This window comes from Amphiprion ocellaris, chromosome 2 (genome assembly GCF_022539595.1).
Source record: "Amphiprion ocellaris isolate individual 3 ecotype Okinawa chromosome 2, ASM2253959v1, whole genome shotgun sequence".
NCBI lineage: Eukaryota > Metazoa > Chordata > Actinopteri > Pomacentridae > Amphiprion > Amphiprion ocellaris.
In genome coordinates this window covers 41315102-41333945 of record NC_072767.1, presented here as the reverse complement: position 1 = coordinate 41333945, position 18844 = coordinate 41315102, and the positions used below count along the sequence as shown (strand labels likewise).

The 18844-nt window shown below is 40.9% G+C and overlaps 1 protein-coding gene across 1 annotated transcript; it reads left to right on the top strand.

Moving 5' to 3' along the window:
- The first annotated feature begins 2333 nt into the window (after positions 1-2333).
- On the top strand, positions 2334-13282 carry LOC111585834 (vitamin D3 hydroxylase-associated protein-like). The gene is made up of 15 exons (XM_055016928.1): positions 2334-2649; positions 5084-5197; positions 7011-7151; positions 7328-7461; positions 7974-8180; positions 8713-8753; positions 8830-8954; positions 9811-9936; positions 10031-10128; positions 10743-10839; positions 11000-11043; positions 11162-11201; positions 11284-11392; positions 11495-11640; positions 12940-13282. Exons 1-15 carry the CDS (start codon positions 2437-2439, stop codon positions 13060-13062), a joined length of 1758 nt encoding a protein of 585 aa, XP_054872903.1. The 5' UTR covers positions 2334-2436; the 3' UTR covers positions 13063-13282.
- Positions 13283-18844: the final 5562 nt, after the last annotated feature.

Sequence of the window (18844 nt, the reverse complement as noted above, 5' to 3'; positions counted from 1 at the left end):
TGCACTTACCATTCCTACAACCTCGATTTGGACATTCAACACTACACTTCTGAATAATGGCTCGTCTTGCACTTTTATTTGTAATGGTTTGTCGCATTTTTGGCTTGGGGAAAAAAAAACCTCCAGTTTCTTCTGCTATGATATACAGCCTAATCTGCCATGCGTGGACATCTTATCTCTTACACCTCTCATCAGAAGAAAATTTTGGAGAATAAAAAAAAAACAACGGAGAAAGAAGTCTGTAAATTAGAACAACTACATAAAAAATCACCCACAATTTCAAATTTAAAAGCACTGGTGTCTGCTATGACCAAGGTCAATATGGATCGTACTCGCCACTTTCAGAAATCAATGCTCTTCACTAAACAAAAGTACTATGAGTTTGGTAGCAAGTCTAGACGATTACACTCATCATTTAAAAAAAAGAAACAAATGATTGCTTAATTAACAGGATAAGGTTGCCAGATGGTGATGTTTCATGTGACCCTCTTACTATCAACAAAAGGTTTAAAGATTTTTATGCTTCCCTCTACAGCGCCCAAAAGGTGGAATCTAACATTACTTCCTGCCTTGATAACATTTCATTACTTATAGTCACAGAACAGGATCGCACCAACTTAAAAGCAGAAATTACACCAGAGGAAGTCTGGGACGAAATCCAGGCCATGCCTAATGGGAAATGTCTGGGCCCAGATGGCTTCCCACTAGAATTTTTCAAGAAATTTTGGCCTGAGATTCACCCAATCCTCCTACCTGCTATTAACAACATTTGGAGGGAAGATATCCCACCATCTTGAAGATATGCATCCATTAGCCTGCTTTTGAAGAAGCAAAAAAAACCTTAGAGTGCTCATCCTACAGACCCACTAGCTTACTGAATGAGGACTATTCAATTCAATTTTATTTATATAGCACCAATTACAGTTCAAATTGTCTCCAGACGCTTTACAGAACCCATATGAACCCCCAGAGCAGCCCTAAGGCGACAGTAGCAAGAAAAAACTCCCTTTTAATGAGAAGAAACCTTGAGCACAACCTGGCTCTTTTATATGGGGGGAAACATCTGTGGCTGGATTACAAAATAGCCACAAAAGTATTGGCCCTCAGACTTGAGAAAATTCTCCCAAAAATTATTAACCCGGATCAGACAGGTTTTGTCTAATAAAGGTAGGGTGTAGACAATGTGTGGTGTGCACTGTCATACATCATTTCAACACTATAAAGTCCCTGCATTCATCATTTCTTTCGATGCAGATAAGGCTTTTGATCGAACAGGATGGCCTTTTTTATTCTCAGTATTGGAAGAATTTCATTTGGGATCTAGTTTCATTTAGGTAATTAAAACTCTTTATTCAGGCCCAATAGCCAATGTCAATACAAACGGCCTGATATCCAAAGATTTTCCCATGGGCAAGGGTCATAGACGGGTGTGCTTTATCACCTGTATTGTTTACAATTTTTATTGAACCTTTGGCTGAAGTTATTAGATCTAACCCTGACAGTACCCGTATTAATATGGACAGGAAAAACCACATAATTTCCCTTATCGCTGACGATGTTCTTTTATATTTATTAAACCCTGAAAAATCTACCTCTCGTTTGGAGCCCTGTCAGGTTATAAAGTAAACTTTGGTAAATCAGTTGCCCTGCCTTTTAATATTCCCCAGTATAAACATATGCAGTCATCCTTCCAGATGTTGGAAAAGGTCTTAGATATTTGGGAATTTTTCTCACCCTTGATTTAACTGACCTGTCTGGGAGTAATTACTCCCCTTTAACAATTTAAAGAAATGGTCATTTTTACCTACTTCCCTTCTTGGGAGAGTTAACATTACTGAAATGAATGTCCTCCCCCTCTCTTTGCCTAATTTCCAGTTCTAGTGCTGGTCGGCCCAACTCAACATGATGACTAACTGGTTCATGAATAGACAACATTCGTTATGGATTGGTCTTGATTTTCTAACATCGTCTTCTTCTGGTGACACTTCAGTTGCAACCCTAGTGGTGTTAAAACAGTCTGAGAGCAAGTTAAAAAAAAAAACCCATTAAAACATGGTATACTATAAAGCGATGGGTAGACTAATAGGCTATAGAGTATGTTTTATGAAGCATGAAAAGTACAACTTCTTATGGTACTTTGTGAAACAGGACTGAACTGGCTCATGCACAAATACAGAGGAGATAAACTGCGCAGTCATGTGAGTTTTGGCACGACAGTATCACCAGTTGATCTGACCTCCAGTTTAACTTCCAAAGTCTGCTGGGGCAGGACTGATGACACGTCATGATGTACTGAGTATGTAAATGAGCACACATCTGCATAGTTAGCAACTGACTTGAGGGCATAAAAACCAGAAGGACGACTTTCAGAGCAAACACTGCTACCTAGAGTCACCATCATCCTCAGCCAGACTTCAGATCCTGCTTGGAGCAAACATGGAATATAACAAAGAGGTTCTCCAGGAGGCCAAGATGGACTGCTGGATGGCGGCTCTGCTGACGATTGTTGCCGGTGTTGGAACTCTGCTGCTGCTGAGGCGGGTGGTCAGCAGCCACCCGGAGGCGAAGGAGAAGATCCAGAGAGCCAGAAACCGGAGGACCGAGAGCCTGAGGCGGGCAGAGGAGTCCGTGATCCGGTACAAGCAGTCGGTAAGAGATGAACTTGTAGCTCCACCAAAACACACACAGAAACAATTTATTCTCCATATAATAAGTGTTAAATGGAGAATTCTTCATTCATCACATTCTGGGATGTGACAATGATTAGCAGCAACATTGAGTCTAATGTATTTTTAGATTTAAGCAAAAAACTGCAACACAGGCCCTCAAAGACACAAATGTCATTAAAAATGTTTCATACAATTCCAGTGAAAAGTTTGGACACGCCTTCTCATTCAGTGGTTTTTCTTTCTTTTGATAATTTTCTACATTGTAGATTAGTACTGAAGACATCAAAGGTCTGATGGGTCCAAATTTGAGACATTTGCTTCCGACTGCTGTGTCTCTGAGACGCAGAGAAGGTGGTTTCTGCATGTGTGGTTCCCAGTGATTAGTAGCAACACTGAGTCTGAGGTGTTATTATTTTTTGTGCGGATTTAAACAAATGAGCGGCCCATAAACAGGGGCTAGATTTCCCGATGCAGCGGCCTGGGTTCGATTCCAGCTCACAGCCCTTTGCTGCAGGTCTTCTCCCCTACTTTCCTGTCTGCCTCTCAACTTGAGCTGTCAAATATGGCCAAAAAATAACTTCAAAAGAGAAAAACACCCGCCCTTACCTTCTCACTGCCTTAAATGTGGCACTCTACCATAATACAGTTAATACTGCCCTCTGCTGGTCTAAACAGGCCATGACATATTATATCATACTTGGGCTGAAACTGTTCTGGAGTCCAGCCTAACAATCCAAATAAATCCACAAGCTAACAGAGTTACAGCTTTACAATTAGTTATAAAAAGTACTTCACACAAATACGATCCTTAGCAATTAACTTAGCAGCTGCATGTGGGTAATAAGCTCCAACATAGATAACACATGTAAAGACAAGGCCTGCAATGTACCCATTACTGAAACATTTTAACTCTAACACAAGAATTTAACCCCACATAAACATTTAGTGTTGGCAACTCACGCGTTCAGAGAACGCATACAACTCCAACTATGTAGATTCTGTGCAGCACTGTATTCCCAAAGCGACAGTATGTCCGAACTTTTCCCTTCTTGCCACTTAATCCTGCGATCCTATTGGCTGCTGGCTGAGGTGTAATGATGGGCGAGTTTGCGAGTTAAGTGGGAGAGTGAGGGTTAACCTGGTGGCCAGTAATATCCTTTTTAAACTAAAAAAGTTTTCTATATTTTATTTTTTTAAATCAACAAAACAAAACTATGAAATATCCATTATTTTTCAGGGTTTTAATCCCGAGGGCTGCACAGTGGCATAGTGGTTAGCACTTTTGCCTTGCAGCGAGAAGATCCCTGGTTCACGTCCCGGCTTTCCCGGGATCTTTCTGCATGGAGTTTGCATGTTCTCCCTGTGCATGCGTGGGTTTTCTCCGGGTACTCCGGCTTCCTCCCACAGTCCAAAAATATGCTGAGGTTAATTGATTATTCTAAATTGCCCGTAGGTGTGAATGTGAGAGTGCTTGTTTGTCTTTGTATGTAGCTCTGCGACAGACTGGTGACCTGTCTAGGGTGTCCCCTGCCTTCGCCTGAGTCAGCTGGGATAGACTCCAGCCCCCCCCATGACCCTAGTGAGGATTAAGCGGTGTATAGATAATGGATGGATGGATGGATGGTTTTAATCCCCTATATGCAGGTTTGTTTTCATACTGCTACCATTTTGCTTTTTTCTTTTCTTAAAAAATGAAAATGTATTTAAAAAGACCATAGTTTTTTGTATAATATGGGGCAAGAGGATTTGTTTTGGGATTATCACAGTCTGAGATATATTAATGATTTGCACCAAGATTGATTGATTGATTGATTGGAGTTTTTTATTTTATTTATGTGGCACCAGGACGTTGGCAGTGGATCCTTTTGGTGCTCTGGGTTGTGCAGTGGTGCTTCTGTGAATCAAACTCATTCCACTACATCCTGTTGATGTTGATCAGAATGGGCTCTAGGAAGTTTGGAGGTCAAATCAACATCTTGGACGATCGTCATGTTCCCCAAGATGTTCCTGATTGATTGATATTTTTGTGATGTGGTGGGGTGCATTTTTCTGTGGGGGTAGACCCGTGACATTTAGGATTTCCATTTGCATGAGAGTGTGCTTCTTCTGGCACAACGTTTATTTGGGTGTCAGAATGATTATACCATATTTCCAGAAGCCCTTTTAGAAGTTGTAGAAGTTATTAGAAACTCAAGACTGTCATGATACACAGGATTTTTACAAGTGTATGTAAACTTTTATTCCTAACTGTAGATTATGGAATTATTTACTGGCGATTTGTTTAAGGTGTAAATGATGACTTGGTGAATTGAGAAAATAACCAGTAAATCACCTAAAAATGACAATATTTGTTGGTTGCAGCCCTGTATTTGTCATGAATCATTGAATAATTGTGTGTGTCGCTGCTCTTTCAGCATCAAACAATCGACTTGGCTCCCATCCTGGAGCTGCCCCTGTCTCAGCTGACAAAGCAACTGCATGAAGGATCCCTGGACCCCAAGGATGTATTTTACTCTTACATGGAAAAGGTTCAGTATCTAATGTACCAAATGTATAAATAATCCTGCATAACAGGCCAACATCGAAAGCCAAGCACTTGAATAAGCAATCAGTTTTCTTTTCCACAGATGTATCTCACTGTTGTTTATTTCTTGTGCTACTAAACCATCAGGCGTCCATTTAAAAAAATTAGAGGTCCTTAAGAAATCACCAACATTGAACTTGATGTAATATTTAATTTTTTCTTGGAGCGGTGTAAGATTAAAAATGTCTCCTGTTGTCTATCACCCCCATCAAACACATTTCCTTCTAATTTGGCTGATTATCTTGCACTACTGTAGTGTTACGGCCGTCTGCTTTGTGGGTGCTTTTCTGTTAGGCCTTTGTGTGGGTGGGCACATTGCTTGTGTGGGTTCAGCTGTGGCTGTTTTCAGAGTCTCTCCAGAACCCCAGCTGCCAGTCATTCCATCTGATGACTCCGGAATAGACGACCTGCACTGCAGCCCTGTTCTCCCCGCCTCCCGACCTTCCTGATTGGGCCACCCTCCAGCTCCCCTCCACCTCTAACCAACCAGACACAGCCATCACCACACCTGCAGAGTATTTACCTGCAAGCATGCTGTTAGTCTGGGCAGCTGGTATCTGTGACCAGGCCGCCCTGGTGCCTCTCTGTGGGGGATAATGTGTTTTTATTCCTGTGATGTTTCGGTCTGTAGACACTCGTGGTGGGATCTACAGACTCTTCGGGCTTCTGTTGGCAGCTGCTACTTTGGTGTGGAGCCTACAGTCTCAGTGGAGGCTGAGGCTCCAGTTAGTGGTCCACCAACTTAGTGAAGAAGCCATTCAGTATTTAGAGTCTTTGTAAATTGTGTAATCAGTGAGTGTGAGGCACCAGTTTTGTTCAGTTCGTTTTGTGCACGATTGATTTTTAGTTTTTGTTACTTGTGGTGGGTGTTGTTTCTGTACTTATGTTTGGCTAGAGAGTTTAGTTGCTTTGTGTTTAGATAGTTTAGAAACTCTGTTAGCCTTTGTTTTGTTAGATTCTGTTCTTTGATTTAGCAACACTCACCAGTCTTGTGTTCTTTATTATCACTTTTATGTTCCATTTGCTACTAAGCAATAAATTCATCTACCTTAACCAATAACACTCTGGTTATTTTGTTGCATCCAGCCAACCCCTAGAGGTTGGATTGTAACAGCAGAAAAACCAAAATATCACATTAAGCAAAAAGGACTTTTTTTTTTTTAATACCTTTATCCTCAGTTTCAGAGTCTTCTGAGCTTTGCTGCTGTCAGCAGCCTACATGATTATCTAGCAGTTTTGATGGGTTTCGGTGTGGACATTTTGTCCTTAAGGTCCTGAGTGTAACTTTTTTGGATTGTTGATGCATTAAGGGAGCTGAAGTTGAAATTTCCAAATTCCCCCATGCACAACTTTGGAAAATGTTATGGCATATACATCAACAAATAGAAAATAATAGAAATCTTACATGAAAAGGACACAAGGGTTCTCATTGTCATGAGGGGGTTAAGAACATATGAAGGTCTTTGCAGAGATCAAAATTAGACTAAACCCAATGTTGGGGAGGTAAAAGTTTTCTCTTTAAAATTGGATTTGTTTTCCAACACATTTCTTATTGCGTAGAATTGTGTCTCAATGCAAGAAAATGATACACACAGTCTTACATTCAAAGGTCTTGACCAAAAGTTGTTGCAGTGCACAAGATACGCAGTTTTTAAATCTCCAGTCAGTTTTTCATGTTTTGCCAAAAGTCTCACAAAACCAGCCTTTTAGAGGAAATGTGTAAATATTGATGTGCTGTTTTTTTCGTTCTTCAACAGACTCTGGCTGTTCACAAAAAGCTGAACTGCTGCACCGAAATTTTGCTGGAGAGTCTTGACCAGCTGGAAACTGTTGGTTCCAACAAGGAAGGTCTTTTATATGGAGTTCCAGTTAGCATTAAGGATAATTGTGGCTATAAGGTATTTGTGCTTATGGAATGCCTCAATCATTATGAATGGTATTTACATTGAGAAGCTTTCCAAATATATATGAACTTCTATGATCCATTACATCTTGATGACATAGCTCAGGTTTCCATCTTTGACGTGTCTTTATCTAACACAAAGCTCTGCCTGTTTTCTTTTTCAAATTTAAGGGTCATGACTCAAGTTGTGGCGTACTCTTGCATCTGGAACAGCCTGTCCAGGAGGATGCTGTGCTTGTTCAAGTTCTGAAGAAACAAGGAGCTATTCCCTTTGTGAAAACCAACGTGCCCCAAGGCCTTTTATCGTAAATCATTTAAGATTTTACACAGTTAACATTGTTTTCAGACACTGCACAGAACTCTGTGCACTCATGCAATTACATGATATTGCAAAATGCAGTCCTACGTGTCTCAGTAGAGGGCAAGTGGAGTTCTCTTTTTGGTTCCTGAAGATGTTTCAGTTCTCAGTGTATTATTGGTGGTGAAACTGAGGAGGGATCTCCAGACTGTATTAATACCTGATAAGTGGTGTTGCAGACCCTCCTCCTGTGTTTACAGATACCAGTTCCAGTTTAACATCAATGACATCCTAAACTCCTCTCTGAAACCATCTACATTCTCTGTCCACAATGTGAACACTGCTGTCATTAAAGGACTGTCTCTTACCTTTTTGCCTTCTACTGAAGCACTAAGGATTACCATGACCTGGATGACTGAGAACCTACACAGATGTTGTTTTCCAGTAAAACTTTTACATGTGAGAAGGCTGTGGTTCTCATTACTTGTTTGTGTTTGTTTTTTCTTGCCTCATCTCCAGGTATGACTGCAGTAACCCTATGTACGGGCAGACAGTGAACCCCCACAACCTCCAGAAGACCTCTGGAGGTTCATCCGGTGGGGAGGGGGCTCTCATTGGGGGAGGAGGCTCCCTGCTTGGTATTGGCTCTGACATAGGAGGTAGCATCCGTATTCCTGCTTCATTCTGTGGGATCTGTGGTTTTAAGCCAACAGCGGGTCGCCTAAGGTAAGTCTGTAGCTCATTGTAGCTGCAAAATACAAAGAATTAGCATGCTGCTCAGTCTGTGTGTGTGAGACTCGGCCTGGAGTTTGTGATTCAAAGGAACATTTTTTAAATCTGCACGAGAGGAACAGTACCCTTCAAAAGGGAGAATAAACCCCATGACAGTGTTTGCAGGTTCCATATCCGATGCCCTGATGAATGGGGTATGGGCTAAAGTACAGGAGAGTGTCCTGATGGCTGTAGCAGACCAGCAGACTGAACTTTTACCACATATATGCTTATATTGATTTCTTTGTGAGCCGTATCATTTTATGTAATCATCCATAAGCAGTTTAAATGAGTGAAAATGTGTGTAATTCACAGACATTCTGTAAAAGTTGGCATATGTGGAACGATTTGTCATTTGTGTGTGAGCAAATGGATGAGTAGTAGTAAAACCACTAATGTTGCAGGTTCTTTTGTGTATGTGTACAGTCATATGCTTTACCTTTATCCTAGTTTGTTTACATCTTGTATTTCTTTGTCTGACTGTCAGTTTACAGGGTGTGCGTTCAATTTGTCCAGGGCAAAAGTCAGGTATGAATATATAGACGTTTCCAAATTTCAGTACAGAATTTCATCATTCATTGATTCACTGATTTGTGTTTTTTAGTGCGGGGAAGTCCTGGACCTATAGCACGGGATGTGGATAGTCTTGCTCTGTGTATGCAGGCATTGCTCTGTGATCACATGTTTTCCTTGGACCCCACTGTTCCACCGTTACCTTTTAATATGCAGGTGTGTCTTCTATTGGATTCATATCTGGCACTTAATCTTTTTAATTTGTCGCTTACCTACAAGAACTGAAGTGTAAAAATGACACTTTGCTGTTTTCAAATGGAGTTATGTGACAAGAGTTAGTTTGGTAAATGTAGAACAGTACAGATGAAACAATCAAGACTGAATGTGTTCTCAGTTTGGTTTAGATATGCTGCTAGGCGGTTTTGTTCGCTATGAACGAAGCCAGGTTAGCTGTGTCCGTCTGTCTAAAGGTAAGCTAACAGGCTGCTAGCTTCAGCTACAGTTTTACCACTTCTGTCAATCCTCTCCTCTGTCTGCAAGAAGGTGAACAAGTGTCTTTGGCATGGATCAAATTATTACTCTAAGTGTTCGCTTCCAACTGTGGCTGTAAATTAGGGAAAGCCATTTCCAGTTTCACCATCACAATGCCCCATGTCCCACCAACTCTGAACCGTGACCTCAATCCAGGCAAGCATTTTAAGAGGCACTGGAACAGTGACATCGATACAAACCTTGTTTGCCAAGTTCAGTGTTCGTCTTCAGCCTACCTTAGCATGAGGTCTCTTCACATGTCTCTGTGTGCTGTATGGATGCACAGAATGCAAAAAAATGTTATGTAACAGATGCATCTCTTTCGGTCGCTGATTGATGATTAAAAGGTTATTGCCTGTTGAAGGCAAGTCACATATCGTATGGAAAATTGACCCTTTTCTTTATTTTAGCTGAACTGAACTCTTGAGATAAGATCGCAGCCTTCTGTGAACAAACATCTGTTAGTTATATACCAAAACAGAACCTGTTTATGTGCATTTCCACTCAGCCGTCTTACAAAGAGAGACTGTCTTGTCTTTAGATTTACCAGAGCAGTAAGCCTCTGAGGATTGGTTACCTAGAATGCGATGGCTTCCAGCAACCATCTCCAAGCATGGTCCGCAGCGTCAGAGAAGTCAAAGCTCTGCTGGAGCAAGCAGGGCACACTGTAAGGCAACACAACATACACACAATATGATCACAGCTACATAAAATAGGTGACATGAACCATATTTTGTTTATGTGTTCCTTTGTCTCTTTAGTTTGTGCCTTTTCAACCTCTGAGGATAAAAGAAGCTCTCTATGAATTGATGTTGAAAGGTATATATGCAGATGGAGCTACCACCCTGACACAGAAGATGTGAGTAACTCTTAATATGTCAATGATTGAGCAGTGAATTAATTAACAAATAATCTGGTATTTGTTCAGAACTAGTGTCAGATAAATACTAATGATTGCCTTTTCAGTGAGGTCTAGTGACTCAAGCTGATACTTTGTAATTGATCAATTGAATGTGATGGATAATCAAAAGGTTTCCACAGTGTTGTTCTGTCAGTTATTCAGCATCTGTGGTCCATACTGAAATGTCAACTATTAGATGGCTTTCCATTGGATGTGGTGGAGCATGTCGACTTCTGGAATTCATTTGAATCACTTTGGTTATCCAGTTTTGACACGGTGCCAGATAAAATGTTTTTGCTTTAGTTTATGATTAAATCATTGGAAATCTAAATGCATCATTGATTTCAGGCTGACGAGCAAAACAGCGAACATGTTACAAATACCTGCTAAACATCAACATGCTACCAGTGTCATTATGAACACGTTAATCATGTGCCTAAGTGCAGCCTCTCAGAGTTTCACTGTTAGCTTTGTGTAACTTTTGGAGACTTCTGTTGGGAAGTTTTTCTGAAATTCTTACAATAATCTTCAGAACAGTGTCTCTGAATGGATAATTCTGTTGTGTGTTTTAGGGCAGGGGGCCCTACAGATCCTACTATCAAACGGACTTTCCCCCACAATCTCCCTCTCTGGTTGAAAAGAATCCTGTCATTCCTCCTCAAGCCCTGGGTGAGTTCCCTCTATCTGTGACATGCTATGAGTAAATCCAAAGGAAATGTACTTCTTGAGTCTGACATTGATTTGAAAATGACTTTGGCAGTTGTTTTATAAAGCAGTTTCTTTGTCAGAATTATGTATAACATGTTGGTGCCACACTTTTCTTGTGCAGTTTCCTCGTACTTCTCTCATCTTGAGAGCTCGCTTTGGAGTTGGGTAAGAAAATATTTTTGGAGTTGGTCATTGATACTTGATGATTTGTTACATTTTCATATATTACACATGACTAGCAAGATGTCAAAACATACTGATTCTTTCTCTGCCTTGTTTTTAGATCTGTTCCAAAGCTGTGGAAGCAGCATGCTGCTGTTGAGGTACAGTTAGCTATTAATTACTGATGCTTGCATATGTATGAAAGCATTAAGGGGAGACTGGATTCCACTGTGTTCTCTTCAGGACTACATTAAAGACACAATTGCACATTGGAGGAGATGCAACATAGATGTGCTGCTGTGTCCTGTGATCGCACCAGCCTACAACTTATTGTACTGTGCCAAAAATTCCAGTAAGCCAATTCTGACAAAATATTGATGAGCACAGCAGTTTTATTGAGAAACAGCCTGGTGTAACACAGTGGATAATCTATTTGCATCTTCTATCCTTTCAGCTATTCTAAGTTACACAATGCTTTACAATCTCCTGAACTTTCCTGCTGGAGTAGTTCCTGTTACCACGGTGACAAAAGAAGATGAGGAGGAGCTCAAGCATTATGAGGGCATTTATCAGGATGTGTATGACAAACTCTTCAAAGAAGTAAGTAACACCTACCAGGGTGGGTTTCCTCATTGAATACAGGGTCCTGAAGAAAAACAAGACTGTCCAGTAATATACTCTTGCTGGCCAGTTCATTAGCTACATCCAGGAAACCTTACACAATTCAATATAACTGCACTGCAAAAAACTCTTCTTTCACAAGGTTTTTGTTGATGCTGTCTGGTGATAATTTGATTTCAGGTTTATAATTGTTCCTACTAGGCAGTGGTGGTAGTGTACTGAACCATATTGCATTCAAAAATGTTCCTCATGTTTTTCCCCCTCATGTATGTAAATGGAGTGGACAAAGTATTAGTAGCCCTTTAAAATGTAATGTAGTCTAGCACAGCATCACCAATCAGTATGTCCTCAATCAATAGAATCATCACCATGTTAACGTCAACAAAAACTGAAAATGTAGATGCTTCCTAAAGGTAGTATTTATTGCAGACTGGCTTAGTCTTCACAGTTGTACCTGATAAAGTGGCTGGTGAGTGTATGAATAGTACCTATATTTATATACAGTCTACGATACATATACAGTATTAACAAACCCTACTGGACCATTTTAATGTTTTATTCCACTAGTATCACCTGTAATGTGTTACCGTAGACTGTACAACCTGTGTGTCACTTTCTATGTTTCATACAGACAGAAGAACAAAGAAAACAAACCAGCAACAAACAATTATTTGAATTATTAATTACTCTTGCTTAATCTATAAAATATTAGAAAATGATAACAAAATGCCAAAAACCATTTCAAATCGAGGATGGAAGCTTCACATTGCTTATTTTACATTTATTCACTTGGCAGATGCGACTGGTCAAAGCAACGTACAAGGAAGTGCATTTTTTTTTCCAACCAGTGAATAAAGCTATATATATTTTTAATGGAAGTAAAATTTGCAAGCCCTTAAATTGTATTTAAGAAATATGTAAGACAAATTAAGGGTTTTTTTTCAGCTGCGTTGAGTGAATACAGCTGTAACTGGGTACACTTATGCACGGGCACATTTACAATGTTCAGGTCTTTGAACAGACATGTAAAAAACTCTCCCACAACTCCTACATAGAGACAGAGACTATATCATTTGTAGTCCATTTGCATCTCTCTGTGGTGATTTGTCATCTTTTGGCATTCAGCATCTCTTTGTGAGCATGCAGATATGCACATATGTGCCTGTATATCAGTCCAAACTTGTCAGGCCATCTTTAGTATTTCTAGTTCTACAGTTCGTTGGTAGGTGGAGGCAGATTGCCAGTCATTGACTGATGCGAGCCTGTGATTGTTTCCAGGCGGTGACTGGAGGCGAGGGTCTGCCGGTGGCGGTGCAGTGTGTTGCCCTGCCGTGGCAGGAGGAGCTCTGTCTGCGCTTCATGAAGGAGGTGGAACAACTGGTCAAACAGAGCAGAAAGTAAAGCTGCTGACTGTCCCTAACCCACAGGTGGAAATTAAAATCAAACTCAAGAGGCCTCAGGTTAACCTAGATTGCAGGCATTGTTCCTTGTTGCTGATACTCAGATTTTGTTCTTGTCCATGCGTTTTAACTCATTCACTGATGAACTTTGTAAAATTTGAATTCACTCAATATGTATCTGAAACCAAAAACCATGAGTTCATTAAACATTTTAAAATGAAGACTGTCAGCTACGTCATATTTTTGCCTTTTTTGCTGAATTTTATGATCCTATTTAGAATTCGGTAATCATGTGTGATATATGCCAAGTGTTTGTTTTGTTTTGCCACTTCTGGTACAATTATTTGTAATTTTAATGAGCTTCAAGATCAATTGATGAAAACTGAAACAACAAAGGCTTGAAATATTTTGCTTTGTGTGTACAGACGGAGAGAGGAGGCTGCATCAGAGAAGAAGTAGCACATTTATCAATAATCTCAATAAAAATACAGCTAATCAGAAAAATGACCGATACCGGTCACAATAAACAGTCAGGCCAAACATTGGTTTGTCCCTAATCCTCATTTTATTTTCTTATTTATTCTAATGAATGCATTGTGCAGGGAGATGATCACACCACTAGCATTAAGGCAAACCAAAAACCCAAGAAACTGCATTTAGCAGGTATTTTTCTGACTGGGGACTCTGTTATATCTGAGAATGGCAGATCATTTAAGGATCATAATCCTTAGTTTCGAAGGAAAAGTGGTGAAGAATTTGCATTGTAAATTCTCAACAGACACCTGGCAGCTCTACTGGTGTAGCAACACTGATAGAAGTCTGTCCTTTGAACTACAATATTTATCAGTGAGATGTGTTGAAGAAATTTACCCAAAGTCCTCATGCCAAGTTTGCTGTATTGGGTGTTCATTAGTATTCCGGTATACGGTGGGCTTACCAACACAGAACATGAGTCTATGAAGGTCAGCCGAACCAAAACATTTACCGAGTCAAAGGTTTTATACAGTCGATTTGAAAGTATGTTAATATAGAAAAGTGTTCAGTTTGGATATAGTTGCTAATCAATGACTTGTGTGTGTCAAAACTAATAGTAATCAAAATACTCAAGCCAAACAATACACATCAAAACATTCTGTAGCCCAGTACTCTTATTTTGTTTTTAATGAGGCTGAACAATCCAGTAGAAATGCGTTCATGTAATGTCTTGGCAATTCTGTTCAAGTGGTCACTTACTTCCTGTATGGTTGCATTGTGATCAGGAATTGAAAGTGCAACACTTGGCTCCAATGATGGCACAGGTTCTTCCTTGGGATGTCAATATTAAATCCAGTGCAGCCCAATTTTGTGACGTACAGCAGCCATTTCTTGTGAAACCGTGGCCATGTCAAATGCAGTGGAATTTGCAAGATCTACAGCATGAAAAAGAACTCATACCTGTAGTTGTTTTGAAGATGACATGGTTGGAATGAGGGCACCAAAAGATAAGATCTACTTTATTCATCTGGCAGGAAAGTATTTTGCCAGAGTACAATAAACAAAGGTTAGTGGATGGAATAAACACAATTACACAGAGGTTAGTAGTAAAATCGAAATAGCAAAGAATACAAATTACAAAATGCAAGTTTCTAAAAGTGTTTTTCTGAAGTGTCTCAGTGTGTGAAGTGTCTAGAAAAATAAGAATTAAAATAAATAAGAAAAATAAAATAGGCACAAGTACAAGATGTAAACTGTATACTAATAACAAAAAGATGAACAGAAACAGTAAACAGATGTATTGCACTGACGTATTGCACTTGAACAATGATAATACAGATTATGAGTCTATAGGAAAGAGTCCAATGATATTGCACATGGAAAAGTTTGTTGATTATGTATCCCTCCTGCATAAGGGGGAGGAATTGTACAGTCTGATTGCCTCAGGTAGGAAGGACCTCCTGTAGCGTTCTGTGGTGCACTTTGGTGGTCTCAGTCACTGAAGGTGCTCTGACAGGACGTCAGTGTGGCCTGCAAGGGGTGAGAGGGGTTGTCCATGATGCTGAACAAATCCTCAGCATCCTCCTCTCTGACTCTTCAAAAGCAGACTCCAGCTCAACCCCCAGGATAGAACCAGCTCTCCTGATGAGCTTGTGAAGCCTGTTAGTGTCAGCCACCTTCAGCCTGCTGCCCAAGCACACTACAGCGTAGAACAGACCCGGGCATCCTACGGCCCGCGGGCCACATCCGGCCCGCCGGATGACCCTGACTGGCTCGTATGAGGTCACTGAAAAATATTAAAAGTCAATGCAAATGTATTTCATCACAATACATGCAAACAATACGCCTGCACTGCTTTTATTTTGAAAGGTCTGCTAAGTTAACGTTTTTTCGCGCGTGCTTTCCGTACTTAGCATAAGGTTTATGCTGATTGGTTTGTTGGTCAGCTTCAGCCCGGGAAGATGTCGGCTAACGGCAAAAAAGAAAGATTGATTCCGAATGCAGAGTTTTTAACAAGGCATGGACTTCCAAGTATGTCTTCACTGAAGTCAGAGGTAAAGCTGTGTGTCTAGTTTGTGGCGAACAGATCGCGGTGCTCAAGGATTATAATCTGAATCGACATTACGAGACCAAACATGCGGAGAAGTACAAACATTTGACTGAAGCAGAGCGGGGAGGATGTCTGAAGGTTTGCTGCTAAACTGCTAAAGCAGCAATGACTTTGTTTTACCAAAGCTCATATCAAGGGATGCAGCAGTCAAGACGAGTTTTCTAATATCCTACAAAATCGCCAAAAATAGTAAACCATTCTCTGATGGAGAGTTTATAAAAGAATGTCTGGTGGACTCTGCAGCGTTTATATGCCCGGAGAAGAAAGGAGCGTTCGTTAATGTGACCCTTTGGAGGCGAACCGTAACGAGGCGGGTGGAGAGCATCGCTGAAAATCTGGAGCCTCAGCTGCACAACAAAGTGGACGATTTTGACGTTTTCTCCTTGGCTCTGGACGAGAGCTGTGATGTCCGTGACACAGCCCAGTTACTCATCTTTGTACGTGGACTAACAAAAACCTTTGAGATGACGGAGGAGCTGGCAGCTGTGCAGCCAATGAAGGGAACCACGACGGTTCACTGAGGTAAATACATGCATGAACAAGCTGGGAATAAAATGGGAGAATTTGGTTGGTGTTACAACTGATGACTGTCCAAATTTGACAGGGAAAAATGTTGGACTTTTGAAACGGATGCAAGATAAAGTGACTGAAATAAACCCAGAACAGAAACTGATATTTTTGCATTGTATTATACATCAGGAGGTGGTGTGTAAGTCAGTGCTAAAAATCAACCACGTGACTGATGTTGTAGCTAAAGTAGTTAACTTCATCAGGGCAAGAGCATTGAAGTACAGACAGTTTGTTGTCTTTTTGGAGGAGATGAGAGTGAACATGGTGACCTTGGTTACCAGACAGCTGTCAGATGGATCAGCCTGGACAAGGTGCTTAAATGAGTTTGGAATCTGAGAGCAGAGATTCAAGAGTTGGGCATTGTACGTCATTGTATTGTTTCATTTACTGTTTTTATTGAGATACATATTGAGTAGAGCTTTTAAGTGTACTGGTCCTGCCCTTAACAACTGTCAAAGTTTCTAATGTGGCCCCGTATGAAAATTAATTGCCCACCCCTGGCGTAGAAGAAGACGCTGGAGACCACGAGTGACAAAACATCTGCAGCATGCTTCTGCAGATGTTCAAAGATCTAAGGCTTCTGAGAAAGTACAGTTGGCTCTGACCCTTCTTATGGACAGCAATTGTGTTTATAGTCCAGTCCAGGTCTATGTGGACACCAAGGTATTTGTAGCAGTCCACAATGTCCACAACTGATCCTTGTATGGTGACCAGTTCTGGATGAATCCTGTCTCCTGAAGTCCACCACCAGCTCCTTCATCTTTGAGACGTTGAGCTGCAGGTGGTTCAGTCCACCACACTCCTGTACTCAGCCTCCCGGTCCCTGCTGATACAGCCCGCTATGGCAGAGTCCTCTGAAAACTTGTGCACGTGGCAGGACTGAGACCAGAACCTGAAGTCTGAGGTGTAGAGTGTGAACAGGAACAGAGAGTCTCCTGTGGCGCCCCGTGCTGCTCACATGTTGGTGGTGAGAATCTTGTGTGCCTTTGATGAACCACTGACGTGTGTTGTTTGGGAGCTGAGGGCTATACTACAAAGTGAGATTAGTGGGTTAGCAGGTATGTTGAGCCGAAAGAGTTTTCAGCGTCATGAAGGTGGCTCTCTTTTAACCTGCTAGATCACCATGGTAACATATGCTGTGGAGCTAACCTCGTCAGGAGCAGGTTACGTTCAGAGTTTCTGATTTACAGTGGTATGTGAAAGTTTGGGCACCCCTGATAATTTTCAAGATTTTCCTTTATAAATCACTGGTTGTTTGGATCAGCAATTTCAGTTAAATATATCATATAGCAGACGAACACAGTGATATTTGAGAAGTGAAATGAAGTTTATAGGATTTACAGAAAGTGTGCAATAATTATTTAAACAAAAGTAGGCAGGTGCATAAATTTGGGCACCCCAACAGAAAAATTACATCAGTATTTAGTAGATCCTCCTTTTGCAGAAATAACAGCCTCTAAATGCTTCCTATAGCTTCCAATGAGGGTCTGGATTCTGGTTGAAGGTATTTTTGACCATTGTTCTTTACAAAACATCTCCAGTTCAGTCAGGTTTGATGGTTTCCGAACATGGACAGCCCGCTTTAAATCACACCACAGATTTTCAATAATATTCAGGTCTGGGGACTGAGATGGCCATTCCACAACGTTGTACTTGTTGCTCTGCATGAATGCCTTAGTAGAATTTGAGCAGTGTTTAGGGTCGTTGTCTTGTTGAAGTATCCAGCCCCGGCGCAACTTCAACTTTGTCACTGATTCTTGAACATCGTTCGCAAGAATCTGCTGATACTGACTGGAATCCATGCGACCTTCAACTTTAACAAGATTGCCAGTACCTGCACTGGCCACACAGCCCCACAGCATGATGGAACCACCACCAAATTTTACTGTGGGTAGCAAGTGTTTGTCTTGGAATGCTGTGTTCTTCATCCGCCATGCATAACGCCCCTTGTTATGTCCAAATAACTCAATTTTAGTTTCATCAGTCCACAGCACCTTATTCCAAAATGAAGCTGGCTTGTCCAAATGTGCTTTAGCATACCTGAAGCGACTCTGTTTGTGGCATGTGCGCAGAAAAGGCTTCTTCTGCATAACTCTCCCATACAGCATCCCCTTGTGCAAAGTGCACTGAATAGTTGAATGATGCACAGTGACACCATCTGCAGCAAGATCATGTTGTAGGTCTTTGGAGCTGGTCTGTGGGTTGAGTTTGACTGTTCTCACCATCCTTCCCCTCTGCTTATCTGAGATTTTTCTTGGCCTGCCACTCCGGGCCTTAACTAGAACTGTGCCTGTGGTCTTCCATTTCCTCACTATGTTCCTCACAGTGGAAACTGACAGCTGAAATCTCTGAGCTAGCTTTTTATATCCTTCCCCTAAACCATGATGTTGAACAATCTTTGCTTTCAGGTCATTTGACAGTTGTTTTGAGGCTCCCATGTTGCCACTCTTCAGAGAAGATGCAAAGAGGAGAACAACTTGCAATTGGCCACCTTAAATCCCCTTTCTCATGATTGGCTTCACCTGTGTATGTAGGTCAAGGGTCAATGAGCTTACCAAACACATTTTGTGTTCCAATAATTAGTGCTAAAGGTATTCAAATCAATAAAACAACAAGGGTGCCCAAATTT

Coding starts and splice junctions, on each gene's coding strand:
- LOC111585834 (XM_055016928.1), top strand. CDS start 2,437: ATGGAATATAACAAAGAGGTTCTCCAGGAGGCCAAGATGGACTGCTGG. Junction 9,937..10,030: donor TGGAGCAAGCAGGGCACACT/GTAAGGCAACAC, acceptor TTGTCTCTTTAG/TTTGTGCCTTTTCAACCTCT. Junction 11,044..11,161: donor AGAGCTCGCTTTGGAGTTGG/GTAAGAAAATAT, acceptor CCTTGTTTTTAG/ATCTGTTCCAAAGCTGTGGA.